Source organism: Staurois parvus, unplaced genomic scaffold, assembly GCF_062004578.1.
Source record: "Staurois parvus isolate SC_StPar_1 unplaced genomic scaffold, SC_StPar_1.0 ptg001045l, whole genome shotgun sequence".
NCBI classification, from domain to species: Eukaryota; Metazoa; Chordata; class Amphibia; order Anura; family Ranidae; genus Staurois; species Staurois parvus.
Window position 1 is genome coordinate 3,531,441 of NW_028318841.1, and position 19,684 is coordinate 3,551,124.

The following is a 19,684-nucleotide window of genomic DNA, read 5'->3' on the forward strand; positions in this document are numbered from 1 at the left end:
GGAGACAGCAAGGGGGTACGCCTGGGAGTTCTGGCACGGAGGCCTTCATTACGCAGTGTGCGTCTTATTGTCTGGGCTGAAACTTCTGTACCCACATCTGACAAATCTTTTCTCAGTTCCTCAGCAGTCACACGGGGACTTCTCTCCACTCTACGCTTCAGGTAGCGCACAGCAGTCGAAGTCAGCATCTTCTTTCTGCCACGACCAGGTAGCGTTTCAACAGTGCCCTTTGCCTTGAATTTGCGAATGATGCTTCCTAAGGTGTCTCTTGGTATGTTTAACATCTTTGCAATCTTCTTATAGCCATTGCCCTTCCTGTGAAGAGAAATCACCTCTTCTCTTGTCTTCCTGGACCATTCTCTTGCCTTCACCATGTTTGTAACCACACCAGTAAATGTCTAGAAGGAGCTGAGTATCACAGTCATTTTAAAGCTGCCTAATTGGTGCTTATTATGCTTGATTGCTGCTCGGTGACATCCACAGGTGTTTTCAATACCTGATGGAAAGCACCTGTATGAACCTCTGTTCTTCAGAGTGGTAGTCTTTAAGGGGTTGAATAATTGTGGCAATGAAGAAACCACATAAGAACCATTTACTACTGTATTACATAAACAATTGATGTCATTTTAGTTGCATTTGGGTAGTTACAACGTCCTTGTAGGATTTGATTCTGAATACAATTCCAAATGTACACTATAGTCCCTAAACCCCTTTACAGCATTGGGGGTTGAATAATTTTGGACACAACTGTACATATATATACCCCGCCATTTGTAGATGCTATAACTTTTACATAAACCAATTAACATACAATTATTGGGATTTGTTTTTAGCACAGACATACAGCAGAATACATTTTGGCCTAAATTTAGGAAGAAATTAGATTTTATACATTTTTTATTGAATATGTTTTATAGCAAAAAGTAAAAAATACTGTTTTTTTTTTTTTTCAAAATTGTCGGTCTTTTTTTGTTTATAGCGCAAGAAATAAAAAAAAAAAAACAGAGGTGATCAAATACCACCAAAAGAAAGCTCTATTTGTGAGAAAAAAATAACATAAATGTACAGCGTTGCATGACCGCGCAATTGTCAGTTAAAGTAGCTCAGCGCGTTAAATCCTCTGGAGGGCAAGTGAGACAGCAGAGAGACCTGTGTGACCTGTGAGACCTGTATTGTTTACACACAGGTCTCTCCCCTTGTGAGCTTGGCCGATGATCACCGAGAGCCGGCTGGGAATGTCAGTCACCAGTTCCCAGCTGGTGATTCCCAGCCGGCACTCAGTGATCATCAGCCAAGAGCGCCACAAGCAGGGCGGCATGCGCGCAGGCGTTCGCCCACAACCCGGAAATGCAAATCACATATATATATATATATATATATATATATATATATACACACACACGTGATTTTGCGCAGCCGTGCCACCCTGTAGCAGTAGGGTGGATGCACTTACAGAGATAGAAACAACATTTGCAGTACTCATATAACCGCAACTGGGCAGGGAACCTGAAATTATTTAAAGGTAATGAACTGTCAAGTTTCTTTTCTTTATTCTGCTATGACTGATAGTTTGGAGATTGGGAGCCTTCTTTGATCTGGGAAACAAAGTGGAATTGGGAAGACAGTCCTGAAACTAAACTTGAAGGCATGAGGTTTTGGTGAGTGCCAGAATTTGGATGGAGGCACTTAAAACACTGCCGGAGAATGCTGGTGTGAAGATTAGGCTGAAAATTTAAAGATAATGATTTGGAATTTTTTCCACTGTATGAGATTTTGTACACTACACTAGGTGTTATTGTCTTTCGATCCTTGAAGAATTTAATTGATATCTTAAGTTGTTATTTGGATAGCACATTTTGTATTTTTTGTATTCAGTTATACTATGATGTAGATGACCCAGAACTAGCATTGAGATAAATAAGAAAACAATCACAGCTTTCCTGAAGGCTTCTACGATAAAACAGAAAACTAGATATTCATTCGAAATAGGATCAGTTGGGAGTTAAAGCAGAGCTAAAGGCTTTTTAGAACAGACTGCGTGCAGACTATTATCACAGAAGAAACAAACAATGTCTCTTTTGCGTTAAAATACACCTTCCTGCCTACTTGCAGTCTTCTGCAGCTTATATCGCTGACACTGTCCATGTATGCCATGATGACTGAGCATGTGTAGGAGTTACGTCATCCTGCGCAGGACAATGGAGATGCCCAAAGACTGCCACCGGGGGAGAAGATGCCGGCGCCAGCAAGAGACCTGGACCTTTAGAGAGGAGGTAAGTTTAGTTCTGCTTTAGGTATGTTAGTTGTCTCATTAGATCCGCAAGTTAACTGAAACAATTTTGAGGATAGGAATGAGGACGTTTACCTGGCATTCTGTACAAGACTCCGACCTTAGATGCTGTTCAGTAATGTGACAGTATCTAGTGCTTTGTAACAGTGACATGCATAATGAGACATTTATTTTGTGTCTTCAGTTATACATACCTATGTTATTGGCACTCACATAGTAGAGGTATGGTTTGACCTCCTTTGACCAGTCTGACACCGCTATTACCAGTTTGCTGAATGTAGCAAATGATTTTTTAAATTTAAACTGGCACCCATTAGGAATTCCATTGCTAAAGGTATAGTTAGAGCATGAACTTCCTGTAGGTAATAAATCATGAAACCTAAAAACAAGAGAAAAAGAAACACATTAAAGTAAATATTTGACCAAATAGATATTATAGCATAACTAAACCCAATAATAATGTAATATATTGCAGTTTACCAGTTCCTAGATGTTAGCTGCATTTTTGTTTTTTTTGGGTTAGGAACATTTTCAGCAAGTACAGAAAATAGCTGTTGAACTTGATAAAAATGCACTGCTCTTTTCACTTTATGTGAGCTGCACTATAATAAACGTTATGTTATGTAAACTACTACTCCCATCAACCACTCTGTAATGGAGATAAACAAAAGGAAGACATATTAGCAGTCCAGCCTGGGTAAAAACTATGGCTGCCTCAATAGATGTTTGCTGTATGCCGTGCATTACTCCCAAGCCACGCACAGGACATGCAAGGATACATGTCTCATTCTGTCAAGGATATGGTTTCATTCTGCCCAATATATTGTACATCTTGTTCTTTGTCTGAGTCTCTCCTATATGCATTTGTGCCAAACAGTCACATATAGTCTGTCACTACTGTAGAAGAACATTGGGCTGAGAGCAAACTCCCTTAGGCCCCATTCACACTTGCATGTTTCGGCATACGTACCAAAATGCGCATCATTACTTATTTCTTAATAATACCTCAAACACAACTAACAGACACGCATTTTCTCAAGCAAAAACTGCACCAAAATGTGCAATACAGAAGGTCACAAGGCTTATTACCCAAAAAAAAGGTTCCTGGGCTGCCCTCTACTGTCGCGTGACAAATGACCAAAAAAAGTGCATAAGCGCATCACACAGATGTGAATGGGGCCTTACTGCAAACATTTTAACTGTGATGATTGCATTACTTGTACTGTAATAATACTCTGGCATATGTTGAAATAACGTATGCCATAAGTAAGGGAATTTGCTGCCAGCCCATTGTTCTCCTATCGTAGGGAACAGACTAGAGGTAACTACTTCAGATATGGAAATTACTTCAGACGTGTGTGTGGGAGAATCGGATGGTGAACAGATTACCATTGTATTGGGCAGGATAAAACAAAGCATGCATACTTGCAGTTCCACACTGTCGTAATTTAACTGAGGGGGTAACGCGAGACATCTTCATAAAAGTAAAGGGTGTATATGATTGCAATTATGATTATGTAGTATTAAAGTGTTACTAAACCCAGGACCCTGTATACACTATATCTGGTCTCCCACAGTACACAGAACATGGAAATGCAATTATTATAGTAAATATAAACTCCTAAATATCTTTTCTCATCAGCAGTTAGAGCAGTCTTGTGACTTTTATCAGTGTCCAGCTCAGCACTGGTTAAAGCTTGTAGGAGGAGTTTGCATTCTCCTCTCACTGCCCTATGAGAGTGCGGGAACCCTGACCCTCTGTCTGGACAGTCCTGATTGGTCCTGTGCTGATCACATGCACTCTCCCAAGAAAAATAAAATTCTCTCTAGCAGTACACACCAAACTGAGCATGTACAGAGTGTCCCTGAGGCTCTGTTCCATCAGGAGATGAAATGGAGAATATGGAAGAAGGGAAACATTGGAGGAGACAGGATCAAACATCCTTTTTATATAATGCAGAGGATTAACCCCTAAGTTTCACAGTGAGTATAACAAGCATTATTTACTGCATATACAGACTGATTTTACTGTTGTGGGTTTAGTAATACTTTACAAATAAAGTAAATGTGAGCAGCTTGTATACATGGGTGAAACAATGAAACGTATTACAAAATTCCAGGTATGGATATGTTATACATAGTTACGTTAGTCCAGTTTTGACCAATGTAACTATGCATATACCATATTTGTGGGATCCCTCTAGAAGCTGGTAAATGACTGTAGTTCACACTGTCACTCTAGTGATCATCATTAGCTTTCAGGTCCTGTGCCGGGTGGCTGCCCTGCCGTAATGCGAGCATAGGAGGTTACTCGCTTGGCATGGGCACCATTCAGAGATTATATGTATATAATTGTAAACAATAAACAGTGTAGCGCTCAAAAAAATTATAATAAAGGCAGTATAAAGTCTATGCGATATCCATGGTGTTGTCTGGATTAGATGAAAACCTCCAGAGTAATTACTGCTTCAAAATAATAGCAATGCGCACTCACCAGAAACGCATAGATTATGCGTATGTAGGAATAATCATCCCAGATGTCAGATCCATCGAAGATCAAGTGGTGGGCATCCCTCTCACGGTGGGTCATCAAAGACTCCAAATCAGATCCAGAGGTCCCCTTAAGGTTAGTCAGGTAATCCACACTGGTAGTATTGATCCCTCTTCTGGATGGTATAGGCACCTTCTCTGTGGGGGTAATAGCTCCACAAAGGAGCCCCAAGAAACAGGTGCCAGAGATAGTGTAGTATGTTCTTAGATAATTTTATTGTCAAAAGCAGCAATAGGGCAGTATGCACATCACAACATATATTAGGAAGTGAAAGACAGCATTACTGACCCCAATAAAGATGGCCGCTGGGCCTCCTCGTGGCTCCGGCGGTAGGAATGACGTCACGCTCTGCACAGCCTGTACAGCCTCCCCTCTGATGATGTGCCTATAGCACGAAAGGCCTAAGGAGGAGCTGTGCAGAGCGTGACGTCATTCCTACTGCCGGAGCCACGAGGAGGCCCGGCGGCCATCTTTATTGGGGTCAGTAATGCTGTCTTTCACTTCCTAATATATGTTGTGATGTACATACTGCCCTATTGCTGCTTTTGACAATAAAATTATCTAAGAACATACTACACTATCTCTGGCACCTGTTTCTTGGGGCTCCTTTGTGGAGCTATTACCCCCACAGAGAAGGTGCCTATACCATCCAGAAGAGGGATCAATACTACCAGTGTGGATTACCTGACTAACCTTAAGGGGACCTCTGGATCTGATTTGGAGTCTTTGATGACCCACCGTGAGAGGGATGCCCACCACTTGATCTTTGATGGATCTGACATCTGGGATGATTATTCCTACATACGCATAATCCATGCGTTTCTGGTGAGTGTGCATTGCTATTATTTTGAAGCAGTAATTACTCTGGAGGTTTTCATCTAATCCAGACAACACCATGGATATCGCATAGACTTTATACTGCCTTTATTATCATTTTTTTGAGCGCTGCACTGTTTATTGTTTACAATTATATACATATATTTTGAAGGTATTGTGGTTACCTGGAGTGTTCTAGCTGCTGTATATATTCAAAGAGCGCTCACTACAATTTGTTTTATTAATCATTCAGAGATTGCCTTGCATTTTCTCAATGAATGCAAAGCATTCTCAAATTGGAAGAGGTGATGATGAGGGGCAGTGATGTCACACTCTCCATCTCATCGAATCAGAGAATGCCTTGCATTCATTGGGAAAACACAAAGCATTCTCTGAATGGCGCCCGTGCCAAGCCACCAACCTCCTGTGTTCACAGTGAAGCAGGGCAGCCACTCAGAGACCCAGAAGATTGCTAGGGCAGTGCCTACCACACTGATTTCTAGTTTCCAGAGGAATCCTACAGGTATATTATTAGTATATGATTAGTGAAACAATAAAACAGCGCAAAACATGAAATTAATCAAAAGTAATTATACACAAATCATAATAAATTCTGTGGTTATAAAATAAATGTCCAAAACCACCAAAATGAAAAAAAATATAACATTTGTGTCCAAATACAGAAAGTGATGAAACAAAAAACAAAGAAAGTCCCCTTTAAACTTGCAAACAGTGCTCCAAAAATTTTTAGGATAAGTTTAATACAGAGAAAAGACACACCACGGATCCACACCTTCCTGTAAATACTGATGTATTCCTCACTCACAATATTATCCTCCAATTCCCAGAGGAGGAGGGGCAAAACACGTAAGTCAGACATGTTTGGAGAGATTGTTTGAAGGTGATAAGCAGCCAAGCATACTTCATCCTTTTATAGGATAAACTGCGTGATTTAGCCTGTTGAGGCTGGAGACGGAGGTGAGCGCATGATAGAGCTGTATTTATGCTGCAAAGGTTTTTGGAACCTGGAGTGTATTCATCTAATTAGCACAGATTTCTCAAAAAGAAAGAGGACTCTTACATATCAGTCTCTGGATATACAATGATACATTTATTTCCATAGTATAAAGGGATTGTAAAAGCACAGTGGACATTTGTTTTTTTCACATTTTGTTTTTTTCACACTTTATTTATATTAAATTTTATTTTAGTTTATTTTTTACACGTAATCAATGTGTTTTTGATGATAATAATAGAGGAGCGCAGCACGATATTTATCTATATATAGGTAAGTCGGACGTACTTCCGGGTTACTATGTTGAGTGCGTGACGTCATATCTGGTGCTGCTAGTTTGGTTTACTTTCTGGAATCCGTTTTACACTGGGAAGTTTGTTTTGGAGGATTTTATCAATTGGTGACTTATTTCAAGTTATAATGTGAGTAGATTGAGCACTATTTTATTCAATTAAAAGTCTTTGCAATATTGCAGTATTGGTTCTCCTTTGTTTTCCTATATAACACATCGTTATGAGAGGAAATCCCTTTTGAAGATGGATGTAAGGAAGCTCTTGTATATGGAGAAGGCTATGGAGAGGAAATCTTCCCTGGGAATTGGAGGATAATATTGCATCAATAAAGTGCAATTTATTCTTATCTCTGGTGAGTGCGGAATACATCAGTATTTACAGGAAGGTGTGGATCCGTGGAGTCTTTTCTCTGTTTTACACTTATCCTAAATTTTTTTTGGAGCACTATTTGCATGTTTAAAGGGGACTTTCTTTGTTTTTGGTTTCATCGCTTTTTGTATTTGGACACAAATTTTATATTTTTTTCATTTTGGTGGTTTTGGAAGTTTATTTTATAACCACAGAATTTATTATGATTAGTGTATAATTACTTTTGATTCATTTCATGTTTTGCTCTGTGTAACGGACATGTAAAATTTATTGTAACGGACATGTAAGATTTGAATGGAAATATGGTATCATAGCCATAACAGGTTGAGTAGATTAGATTATGTCAGGCCCTTTCATTGCAAAGGTGTGTGCAGGAACAGTCTGGAAATTAAGGATGAATATTGAGCCCCTGGGCAGTAGGGAAATGAATAGATGGTACAAACAAGGGGTCATCAATTGATCTGGGATACAGATGTGTATGTATACACAATGATTCAATAGGCCTTACAGACTCAATCATCATTTAGCATCAATAAGCATTAATTAGTCTAAAGCCAGATTCCTGGATGTGACACCTTTTGTGTGTCAATCAGGTTATCACTTTCTGGGAAAACCAGTTTGGAGCTAAGTGACAGCAGACAGACTGTCTGCCTTATGTGGAAAGCTCTATAGGGAATACTTTATAATTTATAAAATATATTTTATAATTTTATAATTTATAAAGGAGTGGTGGCTAATTCCTAAAATGAATATTGGAGTTGCTTGCAACCGTATGGAGAAAACATGAAAGAACTTGCAGTCACATTGTCTTGTCCTTTAACTTACTGTTTAGGTTGTGAATTCACTTGTCTACAGCTTTCCTCACCACTTGTCCTGCATAGAATGGAAACAGTATGTCATATTAAAAATATAAAAAATATGTATACCATATGTGTGTGTATATATATATATACACACACACATACTGTGTGTATATATATATATATATATATATATATATATATATACACACATACATACATACATACACTCACACACACAAAACATGTATAGTATTTCTACAGCATACAAAGACAAACTTCCTTTGGCTCTCCTTGTTGAGCCTGCCTCTATCTTCTTTGTGGAGAGCTTAAAATGTATCTCAATCTTTCTAGCAAATATAATATCATAAATAAGGAAGGTAAAGCAAACAACACCTATTACCTTTCTGTTTAAGCATCCTTTGTGCCCAACCACAGATATTGATAAAATCTAGTTTCTATAGGCGGACACAAAGAGGGGGATTACAAGACATGCAAACTGAAGTCAAAGCTGAGACCTGCTAGCCTGTGCAGAGACATGTTCACTTCATACCAACCAAAAAATCAGGCTGTAGTCGACATCTGAAGGAGCATCTAGTCCTGGCTGCCAGGTACATTGAACATGTTCCAAATAATACCAAATGCAGCTGAAGTTTCTCACTGAAGTATTCGGATCACCTGTCAAGCATAAGTAAATTAATACCTGTGAGTGTCTACTAAAATTATGCACTTTCAATTGCAAAATATAATAGGATGTATTCATTTGAGTAGGAAAATTATTTAACCAAAAGTTCCATTCTATTGCTATTAATAGGGCGTTTTCTGAGCATGGCAAACCTATGGCCCCATGTAATCAGAGTGAACATGTGTGGACTTATTGACAGCATAAGTTGTGAGAACATACTCAACGCAGCGCCTTTCCCACACATCCTGGTAGTGTCTTCCTCTAGAATCTTGTAGTTCAGTGCCCAATCCATCAGCAATAGTGATAGGAATTGGGCTGAACCCAGTGTAAACTGACACATGAGAGCAGGCCACCAGCCCAATCAGCTTTGGCCAAGAACTCCTGGCAGCCACATGTAACAAAGGGGCAGAGATACTGTTAACATCATTGACCTAACCTGGACACACAGCCATATTTATTCGATTGTCCAAATGTGGCCATATTATGTCAATGAAGTCACCAGCATCCCCGTCCTTTATATGTGACTGTAGGGCAGGGAATTTCCCAACTTCAACCAATTGGGCTGGTGGTCTGCTATCATGTGGGATTCTGCTGAACTTGGTTTGGCCCGAACCTTAGCTCATCGCTTTCTTAGCAACCTATCTTTAGATCATTAGTCCTTGTGGAGAGAATTCTTATGGCTATATAACAGATAGCATAAGAAAGCTGCTATTTGCATAACTGGTCCCGAAGAGTACAGGGTGGCATTGGTTGTACATATCTTTAAGTTTATCATTTACATATCATAGTACGCAATGACAAACTATATCAGCGGTTCTTAACTGCTCATATCATATCCCTTTGTAGTAAAGCAATCAACAATGGAGCTACGGGACTGAATCTCTGAATTATTTAACAAAAAAACAACAGGACTGTGCACAACTGAACCTGAATTTAAAGAGGAGAAATTGATATGATACATCAGATGACATGTGGGTGACATATACCTGTTTGCACAAAAACCTCATAAGTAGTTGCGCTGGTGCTTTTGACAGTCTGGTGAATGGGTACTGGGGTTCATATTAGAACCTTCAATGGGGGTGGGTTATCACAACAAGGTTAAACAGTATTAAACCCAAAAAACAAAAAAGTATTAAATTGAAGCTCACTAATTCTTAGATGTGGTGGATGCATTAGTTTTCTTTATTTAGGCTTTTTTACTTTACTTTCACCTGGTGATCCAGCCAAATCTGTTATTTTTTCATTTTAACAGACCAAACTGTCCAGGCAAAGTAGCTGTTAAAGGGTTGAAAAAAAATCATTTAACAATAACAGGGGTGCTTACAATGGTCAGCTTTTATTCATTTATGAAAAACCTTTATTCCAAAAGAAAAAAAAAACTGTTGCTGTAACTGCTTAAAAAGTGTTAGCTGAAATTGAGCTTCAATTTGTTAGCCAAGTTCATCTAAATCTGCTAGTCCAGCACTCCCCTCTCCCCAGAGTGACAATGCTGTTGTCCAAAAGTGTCTGCTTTACTACATCATCCAAAATGGAGCCACCATACTAATGTACACACGATAAGAAAATCGTACAAAAATTTTTGCGGAACCATTGATCAAACGATTTTCTCTTCGTTGATGAGCAGGATGTTTTAACCGATAATGATATTGTGAACAAACAAATCTGGTTAAACAACAGTGAAAAATATTGTCGTTTCGCATACAAACGACCAATTTTCTATGCGTTGGTATGACAGTCGTATGAAAAAAAAAATCTATCAAGCGCTATCATGCGTGAGCTGAAACAGAAGATGACCCAGATGTTTATGTGCAAGGAATCTTCGTAAACACGAATGAAAAATCCAAATGTTAAAAGTAGATTGTCCTAATGAGATAATGAAACCAGAATTCTGCATATTATATTTTATGTATCACTATTTATGTATATAGGTAATGTAATAAGTATATTTTACTCATTGCTGGTAATTGTTGTGTATATCGCTCGTTCTGGCCAGAAGGGCGTTGCTACAAGGTCACACGCACACTGCATCACTTCCACTTGTACGGAAGATGTCAACACTATGTATTGCCCGACGAATGATTTTTTTAGATTGGTTAATGTGAGCCACGATTTCGACCAACGAACGAATGCTTCTCGGTCATCGGATGACCAATCGGTCGATTTTCTAATCGTGTATTCCCACCTTTAGGATTAGTATGCTGAAATACTGTACATTTTTTGGGGGGGTCTAATACCACTTTAAGAATGATAACATATGGATATAATATATGTTTTGTGCAATATATATTAGCTTCAAATTCTCCATATAGGTTTGTATCTGTCAAGATATAGGGAGCTGGCTCTGCTGACTTGGGTGCATGCATGTTCCACGCATTTAACTTTAGTGTTTAGTCACTGTCATAAAACAAGTATGCCTGTATTAGGTGCACCAACACCAGATGAGCACATGCTTGTTTTATGGCAGGAACTCATCACTGACACAACACAAAGAAGAACAAATGAAGATGGTGACTTCCCAGCATGCAGTTATCCAAAACAAGTCAGCAATGGCAGCACCAATATTTCTATTTTGGCAGGTTTCCTTTAAACCCAAATTGAATACTCTGTATTTATTGCGTGTAAAGCACTAATAGATGTTGGCTTCTTTTATATTTTCAATGAACTAGTGTTTTCCAGCTACAGTTAAAATGCCCAATGCTGACAGCACACTGGCTATCCAGACCATTGCTCATAGGAGCATGAGTGCTGTTGACTAGAACACCATGCAGATGGTATGTTGGACCTCTGCTCTCTATGTTGAGCAGCATTCTAGCCAAAGTTCATTAACAATATCCCCGACAACACCTTGGCATGCCTCACCAGGCTTTTTTTGTGGCATTGGCACAGTATAGGCTTCTTTCTGGCAACCATGCAGCTCATTTTTGTTCCAATATTATCGAATTGTGCTCCTTAAAAACAACCACTCTGTCCTTTTCCAGTGCAGCCTCTATTTCCTGAGGTTACCTATGGTTTTCTCTTTGTATCCCAAACAATTCTTCTGGCAGTTGTGGCTGCATTCTTTCTTTATCTACCTGACCTTAGCTTGGTATCAAGAGATCCCTGAACTTTCCACTTTTTAATAACATATGGTACTGACTGGCATATTCAAGGTTTTTATATCCTTTTCCAGCTTTATAAAATTCCATTACCTTGTTATGCAGGTCTGTTGACAGTTCTTTCTGCTCCCCATGGCTCAGTATCTAGCATTCTCAGTGCATCCACACAGAGTGTGTCTGTACCAAGGCCAAACATTCCAGGGTATGTAAACATTTGATCAGGGCTATTTGGGTGATTTCTGTTATTATTCTAATTAATTGGCTCACAGATTTTTTTGTTTTATTTAAAGCATCATCTGGAATAGGAATTTTAATCTTGGTATTTTTGTTTTTGTTCTGCATCACCTAGAGTTGAAGACACTGCAGCTTTTCTCATTATGGCACTGACTTTGCTAGGGTGATTTTAGTGAAAGAACTTAGAACTCAGTTTGAGAAATGACATGACAGAACACACAGATAAAAGATATCAGGAGCTAATTCAGGATCTTAATATGTACAGTCTGGAGGAAAGAAGGGAAAAGGGAGACATGATTGAAACCTTTAAATACATCAAGAGAGTGAATAAGGTTCAGGAGGACAGCATTTTCAATATGAAACCAAGATCAAGAACACTGGTCCATGACCTGAAATTAGCAGGATGAAAGTTCAAAAGTAGTCTTAGAAAGTATAGTGAGTTTGTCAACAGTAAATGGATTTAACCGCCTACTGCCCGCCATATAAGGAAGTGACAGACGGGCCATGGTTCTCTTGTCCATATCACGTCCTCCCACTATAGCTACGCACGCGTGCCCCCGGGGGGTGAGCAGCGCAGAGATCACAGTAAAGCACCGATGACGTAGGCTCTATAATGTGATCAGCTGTGTCCAATCACAGCTGATCGCATGTAAATAGGAAATGCCGGTTATCGGCAGTCCTTGCCTCATGCTGTAAGCAGCATTCCTCAGAGGGGACATGTACACTGATCATCAGTGCCCTGATCATCAGTGTAGCCCCATCAGTGCCACCTGTCAGTGCCCATAATTGCACCTGTCAGTGCCCATCAATGCTACATATCAGTGCACATCCATGCCACATATCAGTGCCCATCAGAGCTGCCTTTCTGTGCTGCCTATCAGTGTTTGTCAGTGTCGCCTATCAGTGCCCGTCAGTGTTATATATGAGTGTTGCCTTTCAGTGCCCACCAGTGATGCCCATCACTGCAGCCTCATTAGCGCACATCAGTGAAAGAGAAAAATTACTGTACTTATTTACAAAATTGTAAAACGGAAAATAAGAAAAAAAACTTTTTTTTAGTTTGTTTAGCAAAAAAATAAAAAAACTCAGTGGTGATTAAATACCACCAAAAGAAAGCTCTATCTGTCTCAAAAAAAATTACCGTATATACTTGAGTATAAGCCGAGTTTTTCAGCACATTTTTTGAGCTGAAAAACGGCCCCCTCGGCTTATACTCGAGTCAACGTCTGCAGATGGGGGGGCGCGAGGCTCCGTCAAGGGGGGCGCGTACCGGGGTGGGCAGAGGGCTGCTGTCTCTTACCTGGCTCCCACGATGATCCATCCAGGAAGCACTGCTCCTTCCGTCACTCCGGCCACTCCCTCACTCCTGCCGCTCGGCTCCGCCTCCTCACCGGTGATTGGCCGCCAGAACTGTAGCTCAGGAAAGGTACACAGGCGGCCAATCACGGGCGAGGAGGCGGAGCCGAGCGGACCCGCGAAAATCGAGTGAGGGAAAAGCCGGTAAGTGTGCAGTGCAGAGGTGCTGCTGCAACCACATATGCTGGCTGCAGCAGCACCATACTGCAACAGGGGTCAGCAAGTGTCATTGGTGTCAGTGGGAGGAATAGTGCCCCATCATTGGTGTCACTGATACTAATGATGGGGCATTATTCCTCCCACTGACACCAACGATGGGGCACTATTCCTCCCACTGACACCAATGATGGGGCACTATTCCTCCCACTGATACCAATGATGGGGCACTATTCCTCCCACTGATATCAATAATGGGGCACTATTCCTCCCACTGACACCAATGATGGGGCACTATTCCTCCCACTGATACTAATGATGGGGCATTATTCCTCCCACTGACACCAACGATGGGGCACTATTCCTCCCAGTGATACCAATGATGGGGCACTATTCCTCCCACTGACACCAATGATGGGGCACTATTCCTCCCACTGACACCAATGATGGGGCACTATTCCTCCCACTGACACCAATGATGGGGCATTATTCCTCCCACTGACACCAATGATGGGGCACTATTCCTCCCAGTGATACCAATGATGGGGCACTATTCCTCCCACTGACACCAATGATGGGGCACTATTCCTCCCACTGACACCAATGATGGGGCACTATTCCTCCCACTGACACCAATGATGGGGCACTATTCCTCCCACTGACACCAATGATGGGGCACTATTCCTCCCACTGATACCAATGATGTGGCACTATTCCTCCCACTGACACCAATGATGGGGCACTATTCCTCCCACTGATACGGCACTATTCCTCCCACTGACACCAATGATGGGGCACTATTCCTCCCACTGATACTAATGATGGGGCTTATACTCGAGTCAATAGTTTTTCCCAGTTTTTTGTGGTAAAATTAGGTACCTCGGCTTATATTCGGGTCGGCTTATACTCGAGTATATACGGTATAAAAAGTTTGTTTGGGTACAGTGTTGCATGAGCACGCAATTGTCATTTAAAGTGCGACAGCGCTGAAAGCTGAAAATTGGCCTGGACAGGAAGGGGGTAAAAGTGCCCTGTTGGCAAGTGGTTAAACAAGTTGGGACAAACATAGATCTATACTCAAAAAAGTAAAAAAAAAAATGTATATACATAAAAAAAAAAAATTGGGGCAAACAGTGGACCATTTTGTCTTTTTTTCTGCTGTCACTCTTTTATGTTTCTATGTGTATGGATGATTGATAGTTTTTATAAGGAGTTTTCACCTGCTCAATATATTTACACACCATGTATATTTCATGCAGGGCTTTTTTTCAGTGGGAAGAAGGGAGGGATGCAGCTCCGGCACCTCCAGCACTGACTCTATATAATTGCAAGGGGTGCTGGGGTGTGCTGCAGGGTCTATTGCTGCTGGGGGTTAACACCTGAGTTAACCCCTTCAAGACCAAAATCCCTGTAATCAGGGTTTTGAGGCTCTTCCCATCCAAAACGAATCTCCAAAATTCCAGGATTTAGTAATCCAGAGAGTTCTGAAAACTAGTCCTCTCCAGTGATACTATCCAGGAACCCCTCTCTTTCTGCATGGGTGAGATCCCCTGAGAACTCAACATTACCTTCAAATCATCCCCTTGAAGGGATCAAAACCCAAATAGTGGGGAAATACACCTGCCTTACAGAACCCAACCCTTCAGCACTGACTGTATATAATAGCAAGGGGTGCTGGGGTGTGCTGTAGAGTCTATTGCTGCTAGGGGATTTATTGTTCCTGGAGGTCTATTGTTGCTGGTGGGGGATCTATTGCTGCTGAAGTTGTGTCTTTTGTTGCTGGGTTGTCAGTTGTTGCTTGGAGGGGTCAACTACTGAGTGAGGGGGTCTATTGATGCTGGTTGGTGGGAGATCTGTTGTTGCTGCCAGGGGTCTATTGTTGCTTGGGGGTATTTTGTTGGTGGTCCATTGTTGCTTGAGGGATCTATTGTTGCTGGCTGCACAGGATCTATTTTACTGCTTTTCTGTTAACATTAACAAAATTTCATACAAAATGATACTGGGTTCTGTATTCTCTAAAAGGGTGATACTGGGAGGTGGGTGAAACCAAGGAACGGTGATCAGAGGTGGGTAAAGGGTGGAGACAATGGGTGACTCGGAAAAGTCGAGTTCCTGCTCCTATTCTGACTTCATGTAATCATGTTTTATAATTAAGCGCTGCACTTTTTGCCCCATTGAATGTATACAGTTCATCTAGAGGGACTTTTTTCCCTCAACAAGAATGGAGTTACACTTGAAGGGCTCATTCACACCAGCTACCCTGGGAATGTGCTAAACACCTTTTCACAATGACCAATACCGTCTCATGGCAAAGCAGAAAGCCTTGTTCCATATGAAGTCACAACGTCAATCGCAATGCCATTGTGTGAATAGAATGAAAAATGTTACTTGTGATATTTCAAGCAAGATCTAACGAGAAAGAAAAAAAGCAAAAACACAATGAACCGGGATCAGTGCATCAACACTATTTGCTTCCAGCGTACACCAGTGCCTGTGCGATAAGCCTGGTTTGCTGGTGTGAATGAGCCCTATGACAACTTATGATTGATAAATACCAATTTAAACACCTTTTACCTTTTGCTAGCTGTATAGCCAGAGATGTATTTTTACTGACAATGTTTGTATTGTTACACTCAGCTTGAACAAATAAGATAATTTCTCCATTTAAATCAAGTTTTTCAACATGTGCTGCAAAATGTGGAGTCTTCCCTCTTCGTTGTGCCTGAAAAACAGAAGATTTCATTATCTGATCGCTTATCTACATCAAATGTTTCCTTTTCACTCTCTGACATGGATTTTATACAGAGTACATTCCAAGAATCCTAAAGGTGACCTACAAAGACTGATGAAATACATACTCATTTACATGCCATTGAAAAGTTTACACACTAATCCCTGCCATTATATATACACAGATCAGCCATAAGATTATGACCACTTACAAATAAAGTGAATAACATTGATTATTTTGTTACACAGACATCTGAATGTGAGTTGAGTTATTATATATTGGGCAGCAAGTAAACATGTTATCCCTAAAGTTGACACACTGAAAGCAGAAAAATGATCAAGGATAAGGATTTAAGCGGCTTTGAAAAGGGCCAAATGCTAATAGCCAAAGGACTGGGTCAGGAAAACACCAAGACTGCCGTTCTGGTTGGATGCTCCTGGTCTGCAGTGTTCAGGACCTAGCAATAGTGATCCAAGAAAGGAAAACCGGTGAACCAGTAATAGGGTCATGGTGGCCAACGCTCATTGATATACATATGGAGCCAAGGTTGGCCTGTGTAGTCCGATTCGAAAGAAGAGCTACTGGAGTTCAAATTACTGAAGTTAGCACAGGAGGGGCAGAGCACTGAACAGTGACTGACAAAAAATGGTTCATATGTCTTGTTCTCACAGCAATAAGAAGGAAGGTAATGGGGCACTGCCACCATACTGGTCCTGCTCTGGGGTTCTGGGGTTTCCTGCTGGCTTCAGGAGGATTTCAGAGCTCAGCTACCATTGCTCAACCCCAAGCTGAGTTCACCCTGCTCACTCAGGTATCCATCTCTGACTGTATCCTCTTCTTTGTTTTGGCATTGAGGGAAGATCAGAGTTATAAACTACCCCAAGCCAATTTTCTGAAAACATAATAAGCTGAAAGGTCATTCAACTCCCCAATGCCAACTTGTAAGTTAAATATATATTTATGGTGTTTTAAGTATTAAAGCATATGTCAGGACAAACTATTTTTCTCTAAGTTTTGGACAGAGTGGGGAGGGGTAAGAACCACTGTAGGGTTCTTACCCCATGCACCATTAGAGAGATTTCCCCTTACTTCCTATCCTGCTGACCACGTTTTATCAGACAGGAAGTAATAAAATCTCTCTAACAACAACGTCGACAGAAAAACATGTATTCTTAGTAGAGCAGGAGGAGGCTAGAACTCGTTAGATTTTTATTTCTGTATGTAAAAAGTTGTGTAAATTTCCTGGTACTCATGCCGTAGGTGATGTTTACCAGCACCTGCATGTCTGATGTATTTCCCGGGCGCTAAAATTTTGCATTAAAACATTGACAGCATTAAGCTACATATACCCTTGGACGGGCATATGTAGCTTAATGCTGATGCAAAGAATTATCAGCGGTTATAATACAGTTGCATACAGCCATTCACTTGTATGGTAGGCTGTACACACCATGTGTGGTTCCCTGGACATGGGAAAGCACCAGGAGATTTATGTTCAGCATAAATAAATACCTAGAACAGTCCTTGGGCATGGACCGTTAATTTCTCTAATGGAGCCCTGGAGAGCAGTAAAAAATAGACAAAGGTTGTAATCCTTCTTCACCCTAAAGCAAACTAAATATGTTTTGGCTTAGCATACTATTTAAAGTATAAATTCACCTTTTTCACCAAAAAAAAAGTATGTGAAGGTGGGTGCAGTTTCTGGTCTCCAAACAAATAAGTCCATGGCCCTCAATGTGACAAAAACCAAAGTGCTACTTGACCACCTTAAGAACATCTTCTGTTTATATAGAAATACACCCATATCCCTTATTTGGGAATCCAACTTACCTCTACCATGGGACAATTATATAGTTTCAACTATCTTCTTCTTTACAAAAAGCTGAAGGCTGATTTGCACCATTGGCCTATGTATGATCTATTTTGGCTGGGTAGGATTAATACTATCAAAATTACCTAGCTCCCCAGAATCCTATACTATTTTCATTCACTTCCAATTCCCATTATCCTTCCTGACCTGCTAAAATTTGAAGCCAAAATTACTCCATATGTTAGACTACTTGGTTTGGTGTAAGTTATGTCAGAGGCCACATACAGTATTTTCACACCCACCCTCGTACATTCCTTTGGTCTGTGGGACAAGCTATGACACAATAAGAACATTACATCCTATTTTTGCCCTCTAGCGCATATCTATAAAAAACCCTCTTCCCACCTTTTTTGGTTACTAAAGCATTTTTCTGGTGGTTAGATAGGGGTTGTATAGAATTGAAAACATTTTCACCCAAAGGAAGAGCTTTTATCTTACTGCACTGTAAAGATAACTTGGGTATGCTTCTCTGAGATTTTCTGGGTTTTCATATTTCTCATTTCATGCACTCTATATGACCCGAGTCTTCTGATAGGGTATTACATACTCCCTACAAAAAATAGTGAACTCAGGATCTGGGCTGTTACTGGGTCCCTACATGGCAGACTGGGATAGTAATCTTTTAGTTGATAGAGAACTGGAGCATTGGCATAAGTGTTGTTTACGCTATTTCAAAGGTATTCTAAATGTTGTCTTGATTGAAGCTAATCTTAAATTGCTCACAATATGGTACATAAACCCTACCTGCCTCTCCAAAATGTATCTGAATGCTTCTTCATTATGTTTTCAGGGCTTTAATCTTTTAGGGACTATTTACTATGTCTGATGGGAATGCCCTAGAATTCAGGGCTTCATTGGAGTATCTGTTCCACAATTATCCCAAATTGCCCTTCTTAATGAGCCTATTGATAAACTCTTCCACAATACTCAAACTGATTTTTTTTTATATTGGTGGCCCAGATGACTAATGCAAAGGCTTAGAAACAACTCTTGGTGTCTCTTGTGCAAGCAAATTGGAAAATATACTGGATCATGGTTCACACAAATATTGTTAGCCTCTTCGATAACAATGTAAAGCAATTTGAAAAAACCTGGAACCCTTGAGCCCGATACATTAAGATTTACTTACTGTTAAATGGCTTTAGTGGGAGTGGATGTCTAGGTCCAGGTTTTGTCTTTTCTAAAAAGCAATGGTCTTCTTCTCCTTCTTTCCTTAGCAATGCCAAGGTGGATCAAAGAGATTCTGATTGGTCAAATCTGTCCAATACCAGTACGTGACCAATCAAAATCACTCTGATCCATCCTGGAAGAAGACCATGGCTTTCAAATTTCCAGACCCCTGCACCAGCTGTGTTGGCAGTGTTACCTAATCATCCATAGATGTAAGTGCAGCAAGGACCAGGAGGGTTGGGTATACAGTTTT

The 19,684-nt window shown here is 40.4% G+C and overlaps 1 protein-coding gene across 1 annotated transcript in view; it reads right to left on the reverse strand.

The window, feature by feature from the left end:
• LOC149440926 (interleukin-13 receptor subunit alpha-1-like) overlaps nt 1-19,684 on the reverse strand; it is a 148,231-nt gene that overhangs the window by 65,863 nt on the left and 62,684 nt on the right. Inside the window, exons 3-6 of the mRNA XM_089657958.1 lie at nt 16,235-16,382; nt 8,692-8,812; nt 8,160-8,207; nt 2,485-2,669 (exon numbers count right to left, since the gene is read on the reverse strand). Coding sequence (XP_089514084.1) covers nt 2,485-2,669; nt 8,160-8,207; nt 8,692-8,812; nt 16,235-16,382 — 502 coding nt within the window. The remainder of the gene's footprint in view (nt 1-2,484; nt 2,670-8,159; nt 8,208-8,691; nt 8,813-16,234; nt 16,383-19,684) is intronic.